Below are 24033 nucleotides of genomic sequence, written 5' to 3'. Positions count from 1 at the left end.
TTAATTCAGTCGATTTTATAGAAAAACTTGATTATGCGGCCTAGCAAAGGCTTTCAAAGACAAAGAGCTTTCTATAGACGTAACGAAAGGATTCGAATACTAGCATCTATATCTGCAGTTTGGCAGAAGAGTAAATTGAAAAAAAAAAAAGGTTTTTTATTTCGAGAATGTTTTTTTTTATATTATAGTCTAACCAGAAATATATGACTACACGCCATGTTGCGGAATTTGATTAGAACTATTTTTTTCATACTTTACTGAACTGTCACTGCATACACCAGAATAACAGCGTCCTCCTGACAATAGTTATATATTTCTGGCCAGGCTTTAGAAATAAAACAACTGTTTAGAAAAATCTTTATATAATCAATCTTTACTATGTACAAAATGGTCCAGAGCAACATAAATTTGTTGTGTATAAACCGCTAAATATGGACAGTCCAATCCTTTTCTTACCAACTATGGCATCACATAACAGTAATAAAATATTCGCATCTCATGAAACAAGATAAAAAGGAAAACTTGTAAGGGGCTCTCAAAACTAATTAGAGATTCAAAAATAAACTAAACATCTTTCAAAAGTCAAGAAACTTAAATCATTTACAAAAGTTGCGAATACATGAATGTATGGTAACATACACAAAATCTTTTTTTTTTTCAATCCATTATATCAACAAAATTTGCAGTCTTTCCACCTTTGGATAGAAATGACTAAAGAATGTAAGATAAATATAAATTAGTCTATTTTGACAAGGAATTCTTCTATATCCAATTTCTGCCTCATAATAGCAGATAGCACCACCTCCGTGCTGCACACGACATTTAGAGTCTTCTCCGACTGCAGTAGGTAATACACCAGATGTAAATCATTAGGCACGGTGAGGACTAAGTAGCTATAAGGTCGCATGCTGTGCATTTCCTGAATAGAGACGTAGGATCGTCTATTTTTTTCTACTTTTCCGCCGCAGAGTTCTATGATTTCTGTGAGGGATGACCTGGAAGGTTTGACGCAGGGGGTCATGAAGAAAGTGATTCCCTCGAAGAGTTTTCTCCTCTGTTCGCCGCAGAGTAGTACTTCAGAGATGTCGCACTTGAACGTTTTGTTGAAGTTGTCGTCGCGGAGCTGGTGTTGGGCCTCGTCGGCGAACTTGTTCTGGCGCTGGCTCTCGAGGACCCAGGCGGTGGAGACCATGTGCTTGACGGTGACGAGGCAGCTGACGAGCTTGCTGGTGCGGACCAGCTTGTCCATCACCAGGTGCGTGGCCTCCGCGGCGGTTGACACCACCAGCCCTCCCAGTAACCTATGGGAAAACAACAATTTTATAAACTTAAGATACAGGTCGATTCACGAAAGCTGGCACGAATGGAATGAATGAAACTTTTATTATGTGAGTAACACCTGCAGGGTTAGCAGATGATTGCTGCGAGAGTATGTCGCCGCGAGAGTATGTCGCCGCGAGATAGACTACCCGTCCTTATGTCATTAATACAGTTAGAAGAAGAATTGTCATCTTCTCGCGGCGACATACTCTCGCGGCAATCATGTGCTCCTACTGCATCGGTATACAGTCGTAACTGTCAAGATTCGCTATTTTATTAGTTAAACGTCAGACACGTAGATAGTTTAATTTACTCATTCGTTCCATTCGCGCCAGCTCTGGTGAATTGACCTGTACAGCTTAGGAACTTGAGTCACAGATGATACGATAATATAACTGTTTATATGCAAAACTAGTAGTAATTATCTAAATTCCTCCGGTACGTACGTCTATATTCAAGAGTACGTTTGCGACTCGAGTTCTAAAACTAAGACTATTAGTCTACGACTTAATGCCGGCAAATTCGTCTGCGAGGTTACTCCATAATTCAAGCTTTATAAAGATTTGACTCATAAAAAGTATTGGATTGTGAACTTCAGAACTGACTTCTTTTCGTACAGACTTTAAAAGCAGAATTTGGCACAGTACAGACGGACTCGCCGAAGTCACTTTACCGCTTATGATTACGATCCATGACCCGTTTTTAATCTACGGACAACACAATTTTAGTACGTATATTAACGGCACAAATTACAATCAATATAGACGGTCAACCAAATGTTAGCACTAAAAAAGGCGCTAAATTTGAAAAATGCAGGGCTCACCGGCTAATTGTCAAGCACGTGCCTTTCATAGATTTATATATATTAAGCTAGATTGAGTTGTTAGGCCAAAAAGTATGTCCACATGAGAGGGTAAAGTTGGGGCTGGTGTCGGATCTCGCACTTATTGCCACTGTCAAAATCATTTGAATGACGTCATCACTGTCATAATTTGGGGATACCAGTCAATATTAAAAGTTACTACCAAATCTACTAATACCCAATTAAAGGTTTTTTTTTATTGCGCAAATCTTTGGTTTTATGGCTTCATAATAATGACTTACCAATTCGTTACAAGTTATATTACCCTTGCCTCGATATAATACAAAAATAATTTAAGAATACTTAGTTATCATACAGGTAAAAATACTACTACTATAGTAATCTCTTTAACACTGGTCACACGTGCGAGAGGGACACCAGCCCCAACTTTGACTCTCTCATGTGAACACACTTTTACTAGTCAGAAAGGCGTTCTTGCCTTTCTGCACCGGTAATAAAGTTCAATTTAGTACGGCAAAAAAGTGTGAGCTCAGTCCCTATTGAAGGTTCATGGTGCCTTTCTAAACCTTGACGTTGCAACACGTTGATGGAATCATCAACGGCCCTTAACACTTGTAATTTGATAGAAAATGTAGGGATGAAGGTTTCATTCCTACCGAAAATTTTAATATCGCGCCTTTTTTAGTGCCAAGATTTTGTTGACCGCCTATATCTTGCTACCAGGACTACTTTCCCCGTTCAAACCGTTACCGCTAGTGGCTACTGAGAGAAAATACAACTTTACTTATAACTACACGGTCAGAGTATCTTCCTTCTCATCCGACATTTTAGTGTCACTGTAATAAAAGTAATGCATTTATTCTTCTGTAATGGGTGAGAAATATTTGGTTACAGATGTATCGTTTTCAAGAGTCTTTTTCCTCAAAATAAATAAGAGATTTGTGGTGATCAGGAGTGGTCATCAAGAGTTACATAAAAGTCAAATCTCAAAAGTAATAGCCGTCAATTTATTTCAAAGCATTTTGGAAGGTTGTCGTTCAGGTCGAAAATTTTGAGAGAATTGCTGAGAAATCAATGATGGAACTATTTTGTAGAATTTTAGTTATTTTACCGAGTGGTATTTTGAGAATCGGCGTTTTTAAAGACAAATGTGTCATGTCACGTTTAAACAACAGTTATTACATTTTCGTTGAATTATAAGGGCTCTAATAAGTAATTTGTATATTGCGTGGTTATTTTAAGTGAGAACGTGGGATCTTTTACTCGGGAACGGGATAAACGTTTTTGATCAGTCGCAATCCGCAACGAATCGGAGTTAGGTCGAGACAACGATTTTTATAGTCTCGCCTCGGCGAGGGCCGAGCGTCTTAATTTCATTGATTTTTGACATCTATAATAACATTTTCACCGGCGGGGCTGCCAAAACGGTAAATGATCGTGGAGCGGGTGTATTAGGGCTATATAGAATGTAAGATTACCTGACGATGGCGGCATATTTGTTCTGCTCGGCTTGTGGGACAGCGGAGAACAGCACGCGCGGGGCGAGGTGCAGCGGCGGCGGCTGCGCGGCGCGCGGGGGCGCGGGGGGTGCGGCGGGCGGGGGCGGGGAGTCGAGGCGCGGGCGCTTGGCGCGGCGCGGGAGGGAGGCGGCCGCGCGCTTGGCGCGCTCGTGCGACTCCGGCGTTATGTTGATCGGCATCTTCCACGCGTCTGGGGGATAAATGTCGTGTGAGTGTCATCACCGAGTAGGTGGGTCCGCGCAGAGTGACGTCGTGTGCTCGCGTTTCAAACGTCCGATGTAGACGAGCGAACGGAGGGCGCTACCGCGGCCGAAGGAAGATAGATAAAGATCCGTGTGCTAAAATTCATTTTAGTGTTACGCGGACCGACCGCACGGAGCGATCGATTCCGGGCTAAATCCTACACCTCGTGCTAAAGAAATAGTGTAACGAAAATGTTTACCCCCCATTTAATAACAATACAAAAGAAAGCGTCATCGAGTTTAACTATCGCGAGACATATTTTGTGGTAACTAAATTGTCAAACGTTAACGACGCCATTAAACTAAATCCTCTTCCGTTATCAAATCGCTAAACGACTCACGTCATTTCATACGATATTAAATTAAAAACAACACAAAATAAATACACTAAGTAAAACATTTTTCTATATTATAATAAAGATCGTCACATGGCGACCCTGCCAAAATACAAATACTTCAAGTTAAACTTTCAACTTCCACTGTATTTGCTATTTTCTACCCAAAAAATAGAACTTTTTAATATTTTTTGTTCTTGCAAAAACTCCTGATTATTTACTAATAGAACAATAATAATAAAATTACTTTTACTTACTCATTAAATGCGAAACTAAAGCGTAATCCATTCTGAATGGACTGGCTAAATTGAATTGTTGATATTTGGTGTTCTCGATCTGAAAAAGAAATGATACATATAAAATTTCACAACATACATAATGATCCAAACAGCCCACTTACTTGTTTTAAACAAATTACCTTAAAAGTGAATCAAAAATATACCATAGAATTCCAGAGGACGTCACTTGTCCTTGGGGTTTTCAATATTTAGGGCCAGTTGCATCAACCACACTTCACACATCATCGTCACGCAGCTGACGTCTATGGAATTTCCCATACAATAAAAATTAAAGATTGCTTTAACGGTGACAGACGGTTTGATGCAACCTTAACCCTTAAATGCATGAATTTGTCTTTTAACGAGATATGAATATATGTGATAGACAATGGTTTTCTGACTCTAAGAAAAATAATAAAAAAAATTTAAGATCGATTTTTATACTAAATCAATGTTAGAAGTTAAATAGGCCAAATCTTATAATTGGTAAGTTTTATTTAAAAAAAAAAAGACTACTATTAAAAAGGTACACTATTTGTGAAACCTTTATGATAAAATGTTTAAACATAAACTGATTACTAACTCCGAAAAAATCAGCCTATATCACATACTAAAAATCGCTATCGTCCTGTTTTTTCACACTTTTCCGCCATTTCATCTTAATCCTTAAATAATAAATAGTAAATCATTATATTATTTAATTTATTTAATTGTATATATATCAAATAATAATAAATAATGAATAATAATTAAGCAATAAATGTAATTTTGGATAGCTACATATCGAGCCACGGGCCATCGAATATATGATGCATATATATACATCACCATGCATTTAAGGGTTAATGTTAGTAGCTTATTAGAACACTTGATATCGTGTCGAGTATATTTCTTTGTGTGTATGTATACCTGTGCTAGAGCGCTCATATTCCCGAGTAGCAGGTCCGTGAGCCAGGCGGGCGTGACACAAGGGATGCCCCACTCGCGTGCCCTGCGGTATTTTGTGCCCTCCGCACGCTTGCATATCAGCACTGTGTTGTCTCGCGTCATGTACGGCGTCAGCTGAGGACAGAAACAATATACGTGACAATACTGATAATTAAGGCAAAATGAAAAGACTTACATTGACTGGGATACGAGGCAGTTACATGCATCAAGATCATGATGATGATCATTATTATGTCTAATGAAAATAGCCGTGAATAAGTCAATATTTTCAAGGTGAAAGGTCAAACTATAAAACAAATGATTTTCCCTGCACTAGCGACTAACCTTAACACTTTCGAAACCGGGCTCTACGCGGCGCTACGACATTTTCGCTACATACGGGGAAACCCATGTAATCGGCTACGCTTCTACGAGCGGTGTGCCCGACAGTCGGGTTCTTGGTAGCGAAAGTGTTAAGCTTTCCACGGCAGGGCCAACATATCTATACCTACAGCCACATATATGACCAGATGTCTCTCAGACACACTCACTTTAGCCCCTATATGTTCCACGGCACACGCCACCCTATCTCTCTCTTCCGCCCTCCACCCTGACAGAGCTGCCCTGTGGTGCTTCGCCGGTCTGTCTCTCGCAGCATACATGGCGGGAAGGTGTAGAGCTTGCCACGGTGGCGCCACGCCGCGGCGCAGCATGGCGTCGGATAACCAGTAGGCGGTAACGCAGCGCTTCGCGTCTCGGAGAGCCTGTAAGGACGATGTATACTTAAACAGAGTACAATATCACACATTATTAATTTAAATTAAAATCTTGTGGGGACACCTTACACAGATCAAACTGAGAAAAGATTGAACTAAGCCAGGCCACGATATACATATGATGAGTAGGCCTAGCACATGATTGCCGCGAGATAGATCACACGTCTTCTTCTAATTGTATTAATGACACTACCCTATCTCGCGGAACTACCTTGCTGGAACAAATATCCGTGTCCATCACACAAATGCTCTTACCGGGATTCGAACCTCGGACCATCGGCTTAGCAGGCAGGGTCACTACCGTCTACGCCAGACCGGTCGTTTAGTTCACGCTACGCATCTGCCTACGTTATGGTTTAACTCCAAAAATTAAAAATGGCGTTGATAATGTATAGGATATTGGTCCGGATATCGGAACGGATAATGTGAAAACGCACTTAGGTCGACTTTAACGGCCCAGCCACGACATTGGTCTAAGCGCGACAGCGGTGAGCGGCAGCCGTACGTGCGAATGAAAAGTCCCATCGCTGTGTCTCATTCCAATGTATGGCCGCCGCTCACCACTGACGCGCCTAGACCAATGTCGTGGCTGAGCCGTAAATGCGGAGTACCATACCTGCATGACGACTCCGTGGCGCTGCGTCTCGCACAGCACGTGCGTGACGCGCGCGCAGTAACCGGCCTCCACTTCGCCGCCGCGCCGTTGTATGCACTCCACCCAGCGAGCTACGCGCTCGGCGCCCCATGACTGTTGATACTCCACCTAGACGAAAAGAGACAAAACGAGTCGCATTTACTATCGCCATATTTTATATAAAACTTGGTTTCTATTTCAATTTACACAAAACCTGCGCATTTCTTTAGATTTGTAATAGACTATTATGACACTCTCGATATGGAAGACACAGCCAAGTAGGAATAAATCTGGAGGCAGCTTGAGGTTGGGATTATGTCCGTAGAACTCAGCGCGGGGCGGGGTGGGGAGCCCCGGCCTACACTTTGTTGGAGCGCGCAGTTACCAGTCAGTTGTCAACCCTTGTAAAGTTTGTCACTTTACAAGGGTTGACTAGACATTCCCGGTATTTCTTGTAGTCAGCAGGCCTAGCACATGATGGCCGCGGGAGTATGTCGCCGCGAGATAGACTACCTGTCCTTATGTCATTAATACAATTAGACAAAGACGTGTCATCTATTTCGCGGCGACATACTCCCGCGGCCATCATGTGCTAGGCCTACAGGAGGTTACATGTGTGTAATCATCGTCGTCTAAACCGTATCCGGCTTTGGCGACTCCTTGTTAGTATATGTGGTCTGAGTTTTGGTTTTGGTCGGCTCTTATATGACTAGCAAAACCGAACTTAGTTTTAACCGTGCGACTACACGGAACACAATATAGCTGGCCAGCAGAGTTATATATGTAGGCGTAGGTACAATACTCACGATATGAAAGACGCAGCCAAGTAGGAACAGATCAGGCGGTAGCTTGAGGTTAGGGTTGTGTCCGTAGAACTGCGCACGAGGAGGAGCGGCGCGCGGGGCGCCAGCGTACACCTTGTTGGCGCCCACCACCACGCCGGCACCCGCGCCGCCCACGGCGCCCACTGCTCCCGTGCCCTGCTCGGACATTACAAGATACAGTAACCATTTGTAAGAATGAGCGTAAATATGTAACGGGTTACTAAGGAGTCAACATGTTAATACTGCACTGCATAAAATATTTTATTTTAAGTATAGGAAACTAGCCTTTTCCATACTTGAATTGTAAGGAGACACACAGCTAGTCTATATTAAAATATTGCTAGCTACGTGACAGCAATTTTGCTGATGCGTACATTTGTAAAAAAAGTTCAAATGATCATGTATAGAAGAATATAGTTTATCAAATACTGATCAAAAATTTACTACAATTTATTTAACTCGTCCAGTGGAGTACGAATTTTCAAGCTATCAGAATTTTGTTTTTATTCTAATTAATCAAATTTCAAAATTGTCCGGGAGTCGACGGCCCCGACACCTCAAAGATTTTAGTAAATATATGCTTTGCAGTTGAACCAGAACAGTCCTACGAAAGGTGACAGTAAAAACAAACGTAGACACAGAAAATCATACTCAGAGAAGACTGTAAAATTAGTTAGTGAGTAATAAGTTATGTTTAGTGGAGTATAGTTAGATACCTGTATGGGGTGGTGCGCGGGCCCCAGCAGCAGCCGCGCGGGCGCGCGCGCCGGGCCGCCCGCCGCGTGCGCCGCCGTCATCAACCTGCGCACGAGCCGCCGTCAGCCAGGGTTCCTCACCTCGAGGTGCGTTAACCTTTACGGCCCAGCCACGACATTGGTCTAAGCGCGACAGCGGTGAGCGGCAGCCATAATACGTGCGAATGAAAAGTCCCATCGCTGTGTCTCGCTCCAATGTATGGCCGCCGCTCACCGCTGTCGCGCTTAGACCGATGTCGTGGCTGAGCCGTTAGGACCATTGCATACTGCGTTTTTCGACGAAGCAATTTGTTTGCGTTTGTCGCACAACGCCCAATATGAGCCTGCACTCAGGCCTTGCACTTAGATGTGCACAAGTTATGTCTGACTATAATGCTTAGCAACAACAAAGACGGACTCTTATGTACGTTTAAAGGGTCAGAAATTCTAAATAAAATCTTAAGACATGTGATTAAACAATATTGACCTTTTTTTTGCAACTTTCTTCGGCATATAATATGTACATAAATGTAAATTAAACATCTTTTAAATTCTTGTTTTACTAAAGTTTTCACCTAATTATTTTTTTTTTAGTTTTAGAAAATGACTTATATTGACCATTATTCATAAGATTCATATCAGGTTATCCCTTGTAATCTGTTACACGTTGAGTCACAATTGCCTTCATCAAAATAACAGCGATTTGAGGAAAACACGACACATTCTAATTTCAAATATGAGATCACGTTCTCGGTTCGTGGAAGGCGCAAGATTTTCACTTATTCATGAGGCACCTGCGCCCGCTACGGTTCCAATCTGATCCGTTAATTCGAAAACAAGTCCATGATATGAATTTCAAAGTGGGTAGAATTGACCTAACATGATCGTAATTTAAAAAAATCAATCATCTTTAGAATATTCTTAGATCTAATATTCGATTTGTGCGAAAGAATTTTCTAGTGAACATACTTTTTTCCCTTATCTACCATGGACTTTCAATAGGGACTGAGCTCACAATTTTTTTGCCATACTAAATTGAACTTTATCACCACGCAGAAAGGCGTTCTTGTCAGACTAGAAAAAATGTGTCCACATGAGAGGGTCAAAGTTGGGGCCGGTGTCCCTCTCGCACGTGTGACCAGTGTTAAAGAGATTACTATAGTAGTAGTATATTTACCTGTATGATAACTAAGTTTATAAACTTCTTAAATTATTTTTGTATTATATCGAGGCAAGGATATTAATACCTTGTAACGAATTGGTAAGTCATTATTATGAAGCCATAAAACCAAAGATTTGCGCAATTAAAAAAAACCTTTAATGGGTATTAGTAGATTTGGTAGTAACTTTGAATATTGACTGGTATCCCCAAATAATTACAGTGATGACGTCATTCAAATGATTTTGTCAGTGGCAATAAGTGCGAGAGGGACACCAGCCCCAACTTTACCCTCTCATGTGAACACACTTTTCGGCCTAACAACTCAATCTAGCTTAATATATATAAATCTATGTTATCTACTCAATGTTTTCTACTTCAACTCGCCCACAATTAGGAAAGTGTGCTTATGAGTAACAAATTAATTTATTTAAACGTGCTGTAAATTATTGTAAACCAGTGAATTCAACAAGATTAATAACTCAAGTTTGTAATATTCTTACGCCCCGAGTTACACACAATGTTTTTCGTCACAGTTAGTATAGTTCTATACTCCATCTATAATGAACAATGGCCAGCCCCCTGCCCCGTCAGTTTGGCGATTCTGAGCTACGTCGGTGACTCATTCTTTTGCAGACCTTATCTTAGTTTAGGAAGTTATATGAATGCATCGTTTACCTGAGCGTGCCGGCGGCGGAAGGCTCGTGGTCGGGCGGCGGCGCGGCGCCTTGCAGCCGGATGGACAGCATGTTGGCTAGAGCGGTCTTGGTCTTCGGGTTCACCAGCAACGCGTTGTTTGCTCCTGTATTAGAAAGGATAAATTAATTAAAGTTAATTAAAGTTATGTGCCTTTTTTTAATGTAATCTTGTTATATTGGTGAACAATAAAGAATATTTGTATTGTATTGTATAAATTATAGTCAAACATACCCAACTTGTCAAGTAGAAAAAGGAGTGAAATTCCAATATGGGGAATAACCTTTTTGAGAACATATTTTAATTAGCCGCCTTTTTCGGCTGATTAAGACAATGTGTTTAATAAAGGATATTTCAAATGAAATTTCGACCATCTAGATTTTTGTTTATGATTTTTACAAGCTTTTATTCAACTTGCCTTGTTAGTGTGTTAGTTTGGGTCAAAACATAGAAGCTAAATTTGACCCACTGTAAGGTTTCCGATAATTCCGATTGAGCTGAAAATTTGCACACAAAACATATGTAATGACAATGCAATATTATGGTATCATGGAGCTGATCTGATGATGGAGCAGAAAGGTGGTCTAAGGAACTCTGTTATGAAACGTCGTATCCCCATCGAATAAGGGGTTTTTAGAAACGTCTCGGAGAGCAGTAGACAACTGTTGACAGAAAGGTACAGTCGGCGATAAAAGCTTGTGCCAAAAATTAAAATTTGCAAAAAAAACCTATTATATTGTGTAAATAGCTAACGTGCCCCTTTTCTGTCGGCGCTTAAGCATCTCTTGGTGGCTTAAGCATCTTTTGGTGGCTTAAGCAGCTTCTGCAAACTGCGATTAAAGACGGACATTTTACTGAGTTCATTTGACACGCTAAGTAGATAGGTTTGCTTGATCTATGGTATATATGACATCTGTGGATACACTTACCCTGCGGGTCGGTGCTGGCCGGGCTCAACAGCGCGGCGTCCGCGTGCTCGCCCAGGCCCGTCACGTGCGGCGAAACGCCGCCAACCTGACAAACACACACTAATTATTATACTTATACCAAGAACGATTTAAATACTGGACTGACAAAGCCCATTTAAAAATGCGTACCCCTGAAATGTATGGGCCTTTTAGGCTTAAAACTAGATGGCGCTGTTCGCATGCTGCAGCCGCTGTATCTGCAGCTGCTACAGTTCTACCCCGCCTGCAGGACTGGCCACGCCCCCGGCGTCACTGTTGACAAGTGTACCTGCTTGTGCGGCAGGTGGTGGTGGTGCTCCCGCTGCGCCTGCAGCTGCTGCAAGCGCTGTATCTGCAGCTGCTGCAGTTCCACACCACCTGCAGGACTGGCCACGCCCCCGGCGCCCACTGTTGACGAGTGTACCTGCTTGTGCGGCAGGTGGTGGTGGTGCTCCCGCTGCGCCTGCAGCTGCTGCAAGCGCTGGTACTGCGCGCGCTGTATCTGCAGCTGCTGCAGTTCCACACCACCTGCAGGACTGGCCACGCCTCCGGCGCCCACTGTTGGCATTCGACACATGTATACAAAACGCACATGAACTTGTAGGGTAGGCAAGGTTCCGATTGACGATTTTTCACGACGAAACAAAGTCAAAACTAATCAGTACAGTTCATAACTTGTTTATACTAAAAAAACTTCACTGTAGTGTAGGGAGCAAGAATCGGAACCGGTTTATTTTTTTACCGGTTAAAACCGGTTTATTTCGATATTACTCCGAACTTTTTAAAGAACGCGAACGTTATGAGAACTTTATTTTAACCGAAATAAACCGGTTTATTCGACGAGCGGCGAGACGCACCTAAATACCTACGTTCACACAGCGAGTTTTTTGTTTGGTTAGAACAGTATTACCTATCATGCTGCGGAATAAACCGGTTTATTTTGTTCTAAACCGGTTAATCGAACGAAACCTTTATGAAAGAGTTACTAAAAACCGGTTTAAAAATAGCGGTTTTTCGAGCGAAAACGAAATTTAAAGGTTTGTCCGCATCAAGTACAAGATAACGGTTTGAAAATTTAACCGGTATCCGAGCCCTGGTAGGGATACATTTTAAGAGGATAGAGGACGGCCACTTCTCCATAATCCAATGCACATTTAGTCCTTATTTTGCTCTCTACCGGGCTTGCCGAAATGACAATCCTTGACGCTAGACGCCGATCGAAACATCTGGCTTTGTAGCGCCAATAAGAAAGAGCGATAGAATCGATATTATAATAAACGTTTCTACATTTGGCTACGTAGCTACATACCCTGGCTCTGACATTATAGATTGACGTTCGACTTACGAAATAATCAGACGTAGAGGCATATCGGTTGCTGATTGATATACATTTAGGGCCAGTTGCATCAACCAAATTTGATGACAGATAGATCATCGTCACGCAGCTGACGTCTATGGAACTTGCCATACAATAAAATTTAGCGAATGCTTTAACAGTGACAGACGGTTTGATACAACCGGCCCTTAATCGTGTCTAATCATTTGCAATAATGTTAATATCCAACTAAATTGGTGTGAAAAGAGAATTATCTAGATCTAAAACTCAATTTCCCGAATATATTTTTTTTAATATACGAATTACAAGCTAAACATAACGTTTGTAGGTGCCGGCAAATGTATATACAGAAAATAATTATATCAGCTTATCTACAGGGCTTGAAAGAAAGACCCGGTCGGCAAGCGCTCTTTACTTTTTAACCCCTGATGCAAAAACGACGGGGTTTTATACGTTTGACATGTATATCTGTCTGTGTGTGTGTCTGTCTGTTTCATCGTAGCTCCCGAACGGATGAACCGATTTAGATTTAGTATTTTTTTTGTTTGAAAGCTGAGTTCATCGGGTGTGTTCTTAGCCATGTTTCATGAAAATCGGTCCACTATGTCGCGGTCGGGGATTATTTCAAAATTTTAATTTTGTGGTTAGGTTATCGCTACATTTTCTACAACAACGACTATACTATCTACCTTCAAAATCACATATATCTTCTGACATCATAAAAATTAGGTTGATCTGTCTAATAGTCAATAAACTTGTCACTTATCACAAAACGCACATGTACCGGGCGAGAGAGCAGAATTGACTAAGTTGTAGGCTTAGGTTAGCGCTAGATAACGAAATTGAAATTATAATGCGGGCGAGCGTCACACATCACTATGTATGAGGTACGGACGATTGGTGCTGGGATTCTGAATATCGACTTAGATATTACTAGCTTTTTGATCGCGACTTCGCTCGCGTTAATTCGAAAATTACGCTCCATACAAACTTCCCCCCCCTCCCCCCCCCATTTTGGGGAAGTAAGGGGTTAGAGAAAGGGGTTAAAGTAACCTATTCCACTCTCCATCCCATCAACTATCTCCTCTTCAAAAAACGCGTCAATTCGTCGCTCCGTTTTGCCGTGAAAGACGGACAAACAGACACACACCCTTCTCATTTATAATATTAGTATTTATACATACATACATACAGTCACGCCTGTATCTCATAAAGGGGTAGGTAGAGCACATGAAACTACCCAAGAGTGGCAACTCTTGGAAATTAAGAGATTGAATGAAAACGAAATTGCGACATTATATGTGAGTGTGCACGGGAAAACTTTGTCAATTGCTATAAAGCCGCTTTATCAGTTTATTAAGATAAAAGTAAATCTCGCCTTAATGGTAACCGACAAAGTGGGACGTTTTACTAAACACACTTACATATTATAGGTAAGAAAAAGATAAAATGTGATAATGGATAAAGGCTGAACTGAAAACTAATTTGTAGGTAAATTTCTATTTGCACGACTACCATTTGAATTGAAATTTCTTTATTGCTATAAAAAACGAAGTAACAAGTTAAACAAAAACAGAAAACTTAATTCATTTCAAAATAAGTAATCTAAATACCAAGTTGAATTTAAGTATTATTCTATCTTATAATAAACCAAAATTATGGCAAATGGTTTTGGCGTCAGCATGCACTTCAGCGCTGTTTTTCAGCCATTTTTATAATAAAAACAAACTCACCAGGGGACTGTGGAGGCTGCGCGGGCGAGGCGGCCGGCATCGCCGTCGCGCGCGCGCCCTGCTGCTGTAGCCATTGCACCTGTGCCACGACTAATCCATTAAGACGTTATACAGAAACTTTAATACTTTCGCAACCATGAATCCGCCAGGAGCCCATTTCTTGAAGCTACAAGTTACAATTTACAAGGGGTTGTCAATGTCTAATATGACAAGTTGGAGAGAGAGTTCCGCTTGTAACTTGTAACTTTCAGTTTTGAGAAATGGGCCCCTGGTGGGCACTCGTGAACTTTGCTCAGATGCTCGCCATACAAGCGGACGGTTATGAATTACGACCGGGTACTGACGTAGTCCAGAATTTTTTGTCTGGTAGTGAATGTGTTAATTTAACTCAACCGGCAAAGACGCCAATTTTATTTAACACTAACTTTTGCCCGGGGCTTTGCAAAAAATCACATCAATTCGTCGCTTCGTTTCGCCGTGAATGACGGACAAATAAACAGACACACATACTTATAATATTAGTATGGATTCTAAGTTTACTCCTTTTTTTTACTGGTAAGCATCAGTAATTTTGGTTGGCATGGTCAATGGAGGACTGGGGAGTGACCATTAGGCCATCTACCAACCCGCAGGGTGGACAGTGTTAAGGCCTGCCAGGCATTAACAAAGGCGGTTATTATTAGGACTGCAGAAGACCATGCTGAATGGAGAGCTTTGGTGCGCAAAATAACGACCTCATGTGGTCGCGACCCTCAGCCATGAGAAACCGAGGAAGAAGATCAGCAATTTGTGGTACCTGTTGTTGCCCCGGCGGAAGCTGTCCCCGGATGAAAGTGATGCTTTGCGGAGCGCCGCCAGCTGAAGGCGACCCGGTCACTACTCCACCCGGCTGCTGGAAAAAAACCATAATACAGTCATCTAATATAATTCGTCCTACGCATAGGCGTATAGGTATACCCGCATTTTTTTCTATGGAGCTTCCAACACCGTAGTGTTGAGTTCGATATACCTAAATTTTAGTAAATTATATTTGTTCAACAGTGTGTCAACTCGGCATGAGCTTGGTTAAGTAGGGAGTCCCTACTAGGGACTTAGATTTTATTTTCCACTCATTTTGTTACATTATTTTATTGGAACCAGAGTCTAGTCTAGAGTAGCAAAATGTATCCCTTATACTAAGTAAGTATGTAGGTAAATTAGGTAACCCATTCTCCACAAGTCCACATGCATTAATAAATAAATAATAAATATTGGTGCACGAATGAACTAATGCTCGCTCAGAACTATTCTGAACAATAAGTGAAATCGCAGTTTTTCGCGTCGTCGTGAGCCTTGACGGAATCGACGAAGTTTGAAACTGGTTGTTCAGCGGTGTTTGGCGATCAAATGGTTAATATAATAGTTACCTGCTGGTGCTGCAGTGCTGCGCGCTGCATGGACAGCTGCTGGCGCCGTTTCTGCAGCTGCGCCACGAACATGGCGCGCTGCGTGGGGTCCATCTGTTGGAGTTGCGCGTGAGTTTGCGCGTCCAGGTGGATGAGCTGCCGGCCGCCGCCGCCTGCCGTCCATGATACCTGATCCAAAGAAAAGAAACATTAGTCTACTTGGCAGCTAGCTGTTTGGGGATCCGCATGGACGCCAAATCGCCAAAATTTAAGAGCCCAATGGAATATTCAGGTGTGCCATAATGAATCAATGAATTATGATTTGCGATTATGAATCACAGAACTTAATTGAGAAATGCTTACCTTGATCAAAAATAAAGGTCTGCTCAGAATACTCAGGGAAAACTTTAAACGTCATGAAATATAGGACTAGCTTACTCATGAGATGCTTTTGTGAATAAAATAAATCTTACCCTTGGTCCAACAACTGTAGCAGGCTGACCAAGCTGCTGTCGCTGTTGCAAATACTGTTGCTGCTGCTGCCACGTCACATTCTGTCCACCTTGAACTATCTGCTGTCCGCCCGGTGACACAATCTGCTGACCACCACTGTGGGTTATGATCTGCTGGATGCCACCACCACTCGTCAACTGGGTACTGCCCTGTGGTGATTGCGGAACTTGTGATAATACTTGTTGGTTCTGACCGACAGCCTGACCAATAATCTGCTGCCCAGATTGGGTCACAATCTGTTGAGATGACTGAGCGATAACAACTTGATGCTGCTGTCCTTGCTGTGTTATAACATGTTGGCCGCCCTGTGAGAGCACCTGCTGTGTGCCTTGTGTTATGATCTGCTGTCCACCTTGATTCACTATTTGTCCACCTTGGTGGACTATTTGACTTTGTGACACTATCTGTTGCCCACTCTGCAAGGTCACCTGCTGGTTTCCATGCACCAATATTTGCTGCTGACCAGTATGCTGATTGATCAACACCTGCTGTGGGCCCTGCACTATTTGTTGCTGGTTTGAACCATTCAGTAACTGCTGCTTTTGAACCAATATTTGATGATGTGTTTGCCCAATACTCTGACCTTGTGAGCCTATAGTTTGTTGCAAAATTTGCTGGTTACTTTGCTGAATTGTATGCTGAGGGCTGGACTGGGCCTGTTGCTGGTTATTTATCAGAGCTTGCTGTTGCGTCTGCATAATCTGTTGCTGTAAAATAACTGGATTTTGAGGATTCCGCTGGACCAGTGGACTCCTTATTATCTGATGTTGGCCTTGGACGTTTTGCACCATTTGTATATTCTGTTGTCTCCAAGCACTCTGTACATTGCCACTTTGCTGATTTTGAATAGTTTGTTGGACAGACTGTATTTGCTGTCCTAATACTGTTTGTTGACCGCTGTTCCCGACAAGCTGGTTCAGCTGAACTTGGTTGCCTTGGCCTTGGGATGATGAAACCATGCCCTGTTGGTTGACCACTCCCATGTTCAAGTTTTGCTGCTGATTAGTTAAAGACTGGACAGTTTGCTGTTGGATAAGGTTTTGATTCTGTGAAGACATTTGTTGGCCTGCACCCATGAGTTGCTGGTTAATCACTTGACTTTGATTCATGTTCTGGCTAAGCTTTTGCTGCAGATTTTGAGTTGACTGAGCTAACTGCTGAGCAATATTCTGCACGGCTTGTGAAGCAGTTTGCTGGCTCAGGCTCAAGCTTTGTTTCATAGCCATGTTCTGCTGATTTAGTTGTTGCTGCTGTAGATTATTAGCACTCTGGCTCAACATTTGGCTGATATTTTCAATTTGTTGCTGAGCTGATGTCATGTTACTGTTGGATTGTGTTATGTTCTGGTTCTGCTGGATATGATGCTGGCCGCCTTGGATGTGCTGCTGCATCTGACCAGAGATATTCTGATTCATTTGTGACACTAAGACATTGGACTGAGAAAATCCTTGCTGATTTTGTTGGTTAGTCTTCTGTTGCAACATTTGCATTTGTGCAGCTAGTTGGCGCTGTTGCAGCAACTTCTGCTGTTGTATCTGTATGGCGGTGAGACCATGAGGCTGCTGTTGTTGCTGTTGCTGGGGCTGTGACTGCTGCTGTTGTTGTTGTTGTTGCTGTTGTTGTTGTTGTTGTTGCTGGCCATATATTTGCTGCTGCAGGCCTATATTAGCTTGAGATGCTATGAATTTCTGCATAAGTTGTGTATTAGTTTGACTGCCCTGAATCTGTAGATTTTGTGTGACAATACCTTGTGGGATAGACTTGCTCATGATGTTCCCTTGTTGCAAGGTATTTGTATAACCCATGGAGCTCACAGCTGATGTTGGTACAGTAGATGTGTTGACTGAAGATGGTGGATGGTTCCAGGGCATTCTCTGCTTAAGTTTGTCAAGTTTATCCAGTAGTGCTTGAGTACTCTCATCTTTAATTTCAGCCATGTTTTGGGTGGGCACTTCATTCTTTGCTATACCCTCCTCAAAGTCAAAGCCAGTAATGGCACTTATGCGATCCATTGACTTGGGCGGAGGCTGTGGCACTATCAGCAACTTGGGATGGAAGATATCAGTGACTGCCTGTATTCTGGCCCTCAAACTTTCTAGAACCCAATCTGGTGTCACAATCTTGATCCGATTGTTAGATAAACTGAGTGCCGCACTGTATTTTCTGCCTGATGCTGCACCACAGATCAAATGTGTACACTGGGGGTCTAAATTTAGTTTCACTTTTCCGCCATGGTAAGTGATTACAGCAAACAACGTTTTCAAATCCGCAGGACTCACTTGGGCCACACAAGCAGTCACATTAGAAAATATCTTATTCCTGTTAGGACTGTAGGGCTTGGGATTGGCTAGTTTTCGCAACCTGACGCAAGCTAACACCCAGTGCTCGGTCACAGCAGGGATCTGGTAAATGTCTTGAGCGTCATCGAGGTCCGTGTCCGCCGCATTTTGCCCACAAATTAAATGAGTAACATAGTCTGAGAAATATTTTGTATTTTCGGCTCCGCCGGATTGCAGGAGCAACATGATCTGTAATTAAATAACATGTAATTGATATAAATAAGTTGTTGATCACATTAACACATAACAAACCACACATAAATACACAAAAAACAAACCCTGTCGGACACATCGCCTGAGAGGTAATACTTGACATCCTTGAAAATTGGCTCTTGCAAAGACAAAGAATCTAAATCGTCGGCAAGCGTTACCATTTTCTATATCACCACAATTAGATGGAACTTGAGATTTATAGTTTAATAACACATTTTTCTAATATGCTAAACGCCGCAATTCAACAAACGACGTCCATGATGATTGATATTGATGTAGGTGTTGCCAGCACAAAAAAATACATAGGCGGTAGAAATGACAAAGGCCTCTTCACACTTGTTAATAGTTTTAAGAGTCTAGTTAAGCCTCGTACTCATGGTATGATCCTGTTCGAGGGCCTGTTCGATTGGTAAAGTGACATAAATAACTAAAAAAAAAATATTGTTCGTGTTTACGATTTAAAGCGATGAAAGAACAGTCATTCATCCTATCGTCGACGTCGCGTCAAATACTTAATAATAATTATATACTTATGGCGTAGGGATGTGACGACCCCATCGCCCATTGGTTTTACCAGTGCAATCAGTCAACGCAGGGCAGCTTGTGGCGAGCTGTTGGGGAACAGCGACCCCACGTACCCGAGTGCTCCTGGGGAGTTCTGTTACCCGTAAGGCGGGTGGGTGGGACAGGACTCTCTACCTCTGGCTTGCCTTGGCTGGCCGTCCAGAGTGGGGTCGTTAGGGCTACATGCCCCAGGGGTGGAAGTGAAAATTTGCATAAGACGCGAGTTGGTACAGTGGCTTAACGGCCACTGGGCAGAAAGCGGTGTACACCTCTCGACACCCTTGAGTTCTCACACCGGTGTTGCCCTTGAGCCATCTTGGATGTCGCTTTTTGTGGGGGCCCATCTTGTGGGGACGAGTCACCGTCTGCCGGAAATAAAATTGGATATCGTTTTATTAGGCAGGCGTCCGGTTTTTTATCCATAGCCCAGTATTTAGTCCATCACTTTCATCAAAATAGACCAGTTCATTTTAGATTCCATTAACTCTCAAATAGTCCTTACACCCTGGCGGGTGTTGCCTCTGCGTGTGTCCCATGATACGGGCAAGGGCAACATCCGCTCGGTGTACCCCTTACATTTCATTAAAGTGTCAAAAGGGCCTCTACGCGTTGGCTTCGGCCCCGCGCACGCCTCCCAAAGGTCCGGAACACCATTGTTCCGTGATGGGAAAGACATACAAATTATATACTTAATTATATTCTAATATAATAACAACACAAGCAGAAAAACCACTCATTCATATTGAAATAACTGGTTTACCTACATAGATCCTCATGACTTAAATATCAGCAGACTAAAATATTGCCGACAAATGTGACATCATTTGCTTAATATAAACAATACCTCAAAAACAATTTGTCCTTTATTCTTAGGGTCAAAGAGTATAATAATATAGTATTATAAACTTACGGTATTACTGGTGAGACTGGTAAGCGGAACATACAAGTATGGACGGTCAAGTACAAAGAATAATAATACTCACTAGTCAAGTACCTACACCCTAGTAATAACTAATAATAATATTATACGAACTTAATCTTAGATGTTAGATAGCCGGACTTTTTCCTGTGTCATACTCTTAGTATATTTTTTTTGCATTTTTTGCGGATAGTCAAGGTTTTTTTTTCAAAGTAAGATCAAAATAAATAAAAAGAGCTTTAGAAAATATGTATCTTTGTGTGTTTTTTGTTGCAGGCATGGTAAAAACACCCCAGATTTCAATCGAACCTCGAGTTATTCGATAAAAACTAAAATTAAGCATAACAATTCGCAGAAAAGCTTTTGCCATTTATGTAAAACCTACCATGTATGTAACTTAGACCTCCCAGGAGAGTAAAAGATGGGATCCTTAGCGACAGGGCCGTCTATGCCCAGGGGTGCAAGGGATGCTTGGCACTCGGACGCAAGCCTTGGGGGTGCCAGACGATTGCCTAGCCTGACACTGGTTTTTGACTTTCTTAGAGTCAAGGCTTATGTAGCCTTGACTCTAAGAAAATTCTATCCAGGCCTACTTATATGTATCAAAATTGTTTTGAAATATGCCTCACACAGTTTTCGGCGCCTTATTTTAGTCCAATTATAACTTGATGTATTAAAATGCAAGTCAAATTCGATCTTTTGCTAATCTATTTATCTATATACACGGTGTTTCCGGTATCACTCAAAACCTCAGACACCCCAACTGATTTTTATTTTTTTAAACTCATCTAGAGTATTCATCTTTTAATCTGATCGTTACTTTTTTTTTAATTGAATTTTTAATTTTCTGTACAGCTCTACTTGACTTTTAGCTCTACACTCAATAAAATAATTGCTAACTACCATAATAAACCATAAGTCTATTTATTTGTGTACGTTACTGCAACGACATAAGGTTTACCAATAGACAGCTAAGATGTCACTGTAAAACACTTTAAAGCTTTGTCACAGTAAACTTCAAATTGGACAGGTAATCGCAGTAAGCAAATAAACTCAATATTCAAAATGACAAGGTTGTAATTAGGTACGAGTTCAATTTGTTATGACTTATGATAAACATTAAGATTAAACTGACAAACAACGTCAAACTAGTAGCGGAAAAAATAATCGTCCAAGTAACCGGCCAGTATTAATACCCCTAAATACTGAAAAAAGGTAAACAACCTCTAGCAATGCGATATACACAATGTTGTATTACGAGTACAATAGAATGGGCACGTAAAAAATAACTAATAATACTAATTTAAATAAAAATATTACCCCCATCAAGATATAGCTCAATCGATTCTACTCTCGATTCTGAACAAAGTGTTTTCAGGTTTTTAGTGTTAAGTGAAACACGGTGTATATTATCTACTAGTATGAATGAACCGATCAGGGATCGGTAACAAAGTTTTAATTTCAATTTTATGGTAGCGTCACAGAGAGCATGGTCGCGTTAAAATAGAGCGACGTTCAGGCAGACGATCTATTAAGGTAGGTATTTACATATAAAAGTTACTTACTATACTCAATAATTTCACCTAATTTTTTTTGACAGTTTTCGTTAACTCACCAACGCTGACATTAAATTAACCATTTGTTACCGATCACACAGCCATGTCTACATATTAATAAATATCGTTTTATGTCACATTATTACGATCGAAATTCTTGTTAACATGCACCTGGATTTAACATATAAACAAAAACATAAAAACATTTTTTTACAATGTTTATTTTGGTATTTGGTTATTCATTCACCGTTGAGAAAAGCACTTAAGTAAAAGCACTAAAACTTTCACATTAAGAACCTGAAATACAAATGGGGATTTCCTTATTTTAAGTACAACGGGCCTTCGCAAAAGTAAAAATATTACTTTCTCGTTTAAAGTATGCAGGTTGCAAAATATTGCTTGAAATATTATATTTGAGCGGATTTCTTAGTATCGATATAGTAATAGTAGTGGCGGTATATTCAACGTATGTTATTATCGAAAAAAACTTAGGGCTCGTTCAAGTATTACGTAAACAGATTTATTACAATTATTTACCCCCTATCCTCCTTGTTATCAAAAGTAAGCAAAGTTCTTACTTCTTCCTCTCAATGCCCACGTAAACATTTTCCTACTAATGTATTGTTTATTCATGCAAAGACAATATGCGTGTTGTACTTTGTTTAAAAAAGTAAGTCTCTACAGATGTCGTTATTGTCATCTGCCCCCTATAGTGCTTACGTAATATGAGACCGGCCCCTTCAGATAAGTAATTTAACTTTTAAAAAAATTCGATGACAAACAAAAATATATAGGCTCTCTAAGACGGCACAACTCACAACCCACTTCATGATTAGAATTATAATTCTACACAGCTACGCGCTACGCAATGTTATCAAATCGGTCATTTAACAAAAAAACAAACAATTTTCCGACATCTCGGCTCCGATATTTCCGAGAGCGGTAAATCCCCTTTCCTGCTGGAAAGTTATGAGAGCCACCCACGACAGGCATGGGCTGGGCCAAGGCAATAAACCACCTTTGGTTCAATAAAGCCACAACTGCTAAGGCGTGATTTAGCAGATATGGCTTTATTGCAACAAGGGTCTTTAAGATGCGGGTAAAAGTAATTACTCATACATGATGTATTGGGTGCGCGTACGCAGTGTATCCATAAGTAGTTTGTATCTATAGTAATTTACTAAACGGTTATTTCATTAGAGTTCATTTGGAACCCGGATACAGATTTTAGGTGCAGAAGATAAGTCGGATACAGAAAGTAATTTAGTGATTGCGCATTTCTGGCCTTATTATTATTTAAATTTACCATTAAACATAATTTAGAATTGGCGACAGTAGGAAGAGTAAAATTAGTAAAATCAAACCCTTCACTTATTGTTGTAATTTTATTACATTATTTATTTTATTATTTTTTGCAAAAGTGACTATCGTAGTTTACTGTTTACACGTTAATAAAATTAAATTAAAATATAAGAAAAGTTAAACCTAAAAATAAAACTAAATAAATAAAGAAATTGTTAAACGGAAATAGAAAACAAATAAAAAAATATTTTATAAAAATAATTTGATTGCTTCGAAAGAAATTGCTGTTATAAAAAAATGGTTTCTAATAGTTTGTTACGCAAAGCAATTATTCGTTACTGTACTGTTTTTTCTTAAGACTGTGGCCGTCGAAGACGCGCTAACTGGTTTTCCCAATTCAACCTTACGTTTTCCTTATTCGAGTCTTTATGAACGACTCGTTAGATATTTTGATTAAATAGTTGAATCATTCTATTATATTATAGTCTATTTAATATATTCAATGATTAGTTCGGGAGGCTGCATGTTACAATTAATTTAACTTACGTTTTAACTACATATTAGCTACCTGTAGGTATCTAGTGATATTAGTAATTAATTGGATGTAATTATATAAATTTAATGCGTATTACGTTAGGATATGATACCTAGTAAGAGTACCTACAGCGACAGACAATAAATGTAGGATGTTACCATAAATACCTAAGCAATATAAAGCACCTGCTTATTAGCGTTAGTTAGCGTTAATTAATATTTAATATGCAATTAGGTATATTCATTTTACATACGTTTTTGATTTATTAAGTAATAAAGCTAGAGTTGAAGATTGTGATTTAAATTTGAATTTCCCCATATATTTTCTTCGTTTAGACAAAAATATAAGTTAGTAAGCAGGCAATAATCAAAATAAATGGTATGGCCGACACATAGCACAAGACAGGTACCTATATAATAATTA

The 24033-nt window shown here is 40.7% G+C and overlaps 1 protein-coding gene across 4 annotated transcripts; it reads right to left on the bottom strand.

Annotated features, from left to right (window-relative positions):
• Positions 1 to 351: 351 nt before the first annotated feature.
• Positions 352 to 18937, bottom strand: LOC125236565 (PAX-interacting protein 1-like). Of its 4 annotated transcripts, XM_048143415.1 has the most exons (17): positions 18800 to 18937; positions 16143 to 18710; positions 15691 to 15858; positions 15081 to 15176; positions 14285 to 14363; positions 11640 to 11773; positions 11198 to 11282; positions 10251 to 10374; positions 8396 to 8480; positions 7662 to 7835; positions 6838 to 6984; positions 5997 to 6209; positions 5428 to 5580; positions 4498 to 4576; positions 3622 to 3853; positions 2928 to 2979; positions 1098 to 1301 (listed from the first exon to the last, which is right to left on the bottom strand). In XM_048143415.1, the coding sequence occupies exons 1-16, from the start codon at positions 18893 to 18895 to the stop codon at positions 2934 to 2936; spliced, it is 4479 nt and encodes a 1492-aa protein (XP_047999372.1). In that variant the 5' UTR covers positions 18896 to 18937; the 3' UTR covers positions 1098 to 1301; positions 2928 to 2933. The 4 variants fall into 4 exon arrangements, with proteins under 4 accessions (XP_047999369.1, XP_047999371.1, XP_047999370.1 ...); XM_048143412.1 differs by lacking the exon at positions 2928 to 2979 and having other exon boundaries at positions 352 to 1301; XM_048143414.1 differs by lacking the exons at positions 2928 to 2979; positions 11640 to 11773 and adding an exon at positions 11505 to 11623 and having other exon boundaries at positions 352 to 1301.
• Positions 18938 to 24033: the final 5096 nt, after the last annotated feature.

This window comes from Leguminivora glycinivorella, chromosome 19, assembly GCF_023078275.1.
Source record: "Leguminivora glycinivorella isolate SPB_JAAS2020 chromosome 19, LegGlyc_1.1, whole genome shotgun sequence".
In the NCBI taxonomy this organism is placed as follows: domain Eukaryota; kingdom Metazoa; phylum Arthropoda; class Insecta; order Lepidoptera; family Tortricidae; genus Leguminivora; species Leguminivora glycinivorella.
Note: the sequence above shows the minus strand (reverse complement) of the source record. Positions and strands in the feature narration are given on the sequence as shown.

Coding starts and splice junctions, on each gene's coding strand:
- LOC125236565 (XM_048143412.1), bottom strand. CDS start 18,895: ATGGTAACGCTTGCCGACGATTTAGATTCTTTGTCTTTGCAAGAGCCA. Junction 11,283..11,639: donor ACCACCTGCCGCACAAGCAG/GTACACTCGTCA, acceptor TGTGTTTGTCAG/GTTGGCGGCGTTTCGCCGCA. Junction 5,581..5,996: donor TGGAACATATAGGGGCTAAA/GTGAGTGTGTCT, acceptor TTCTGTCCTCAG/CTGACGCCGTACATGACGCG.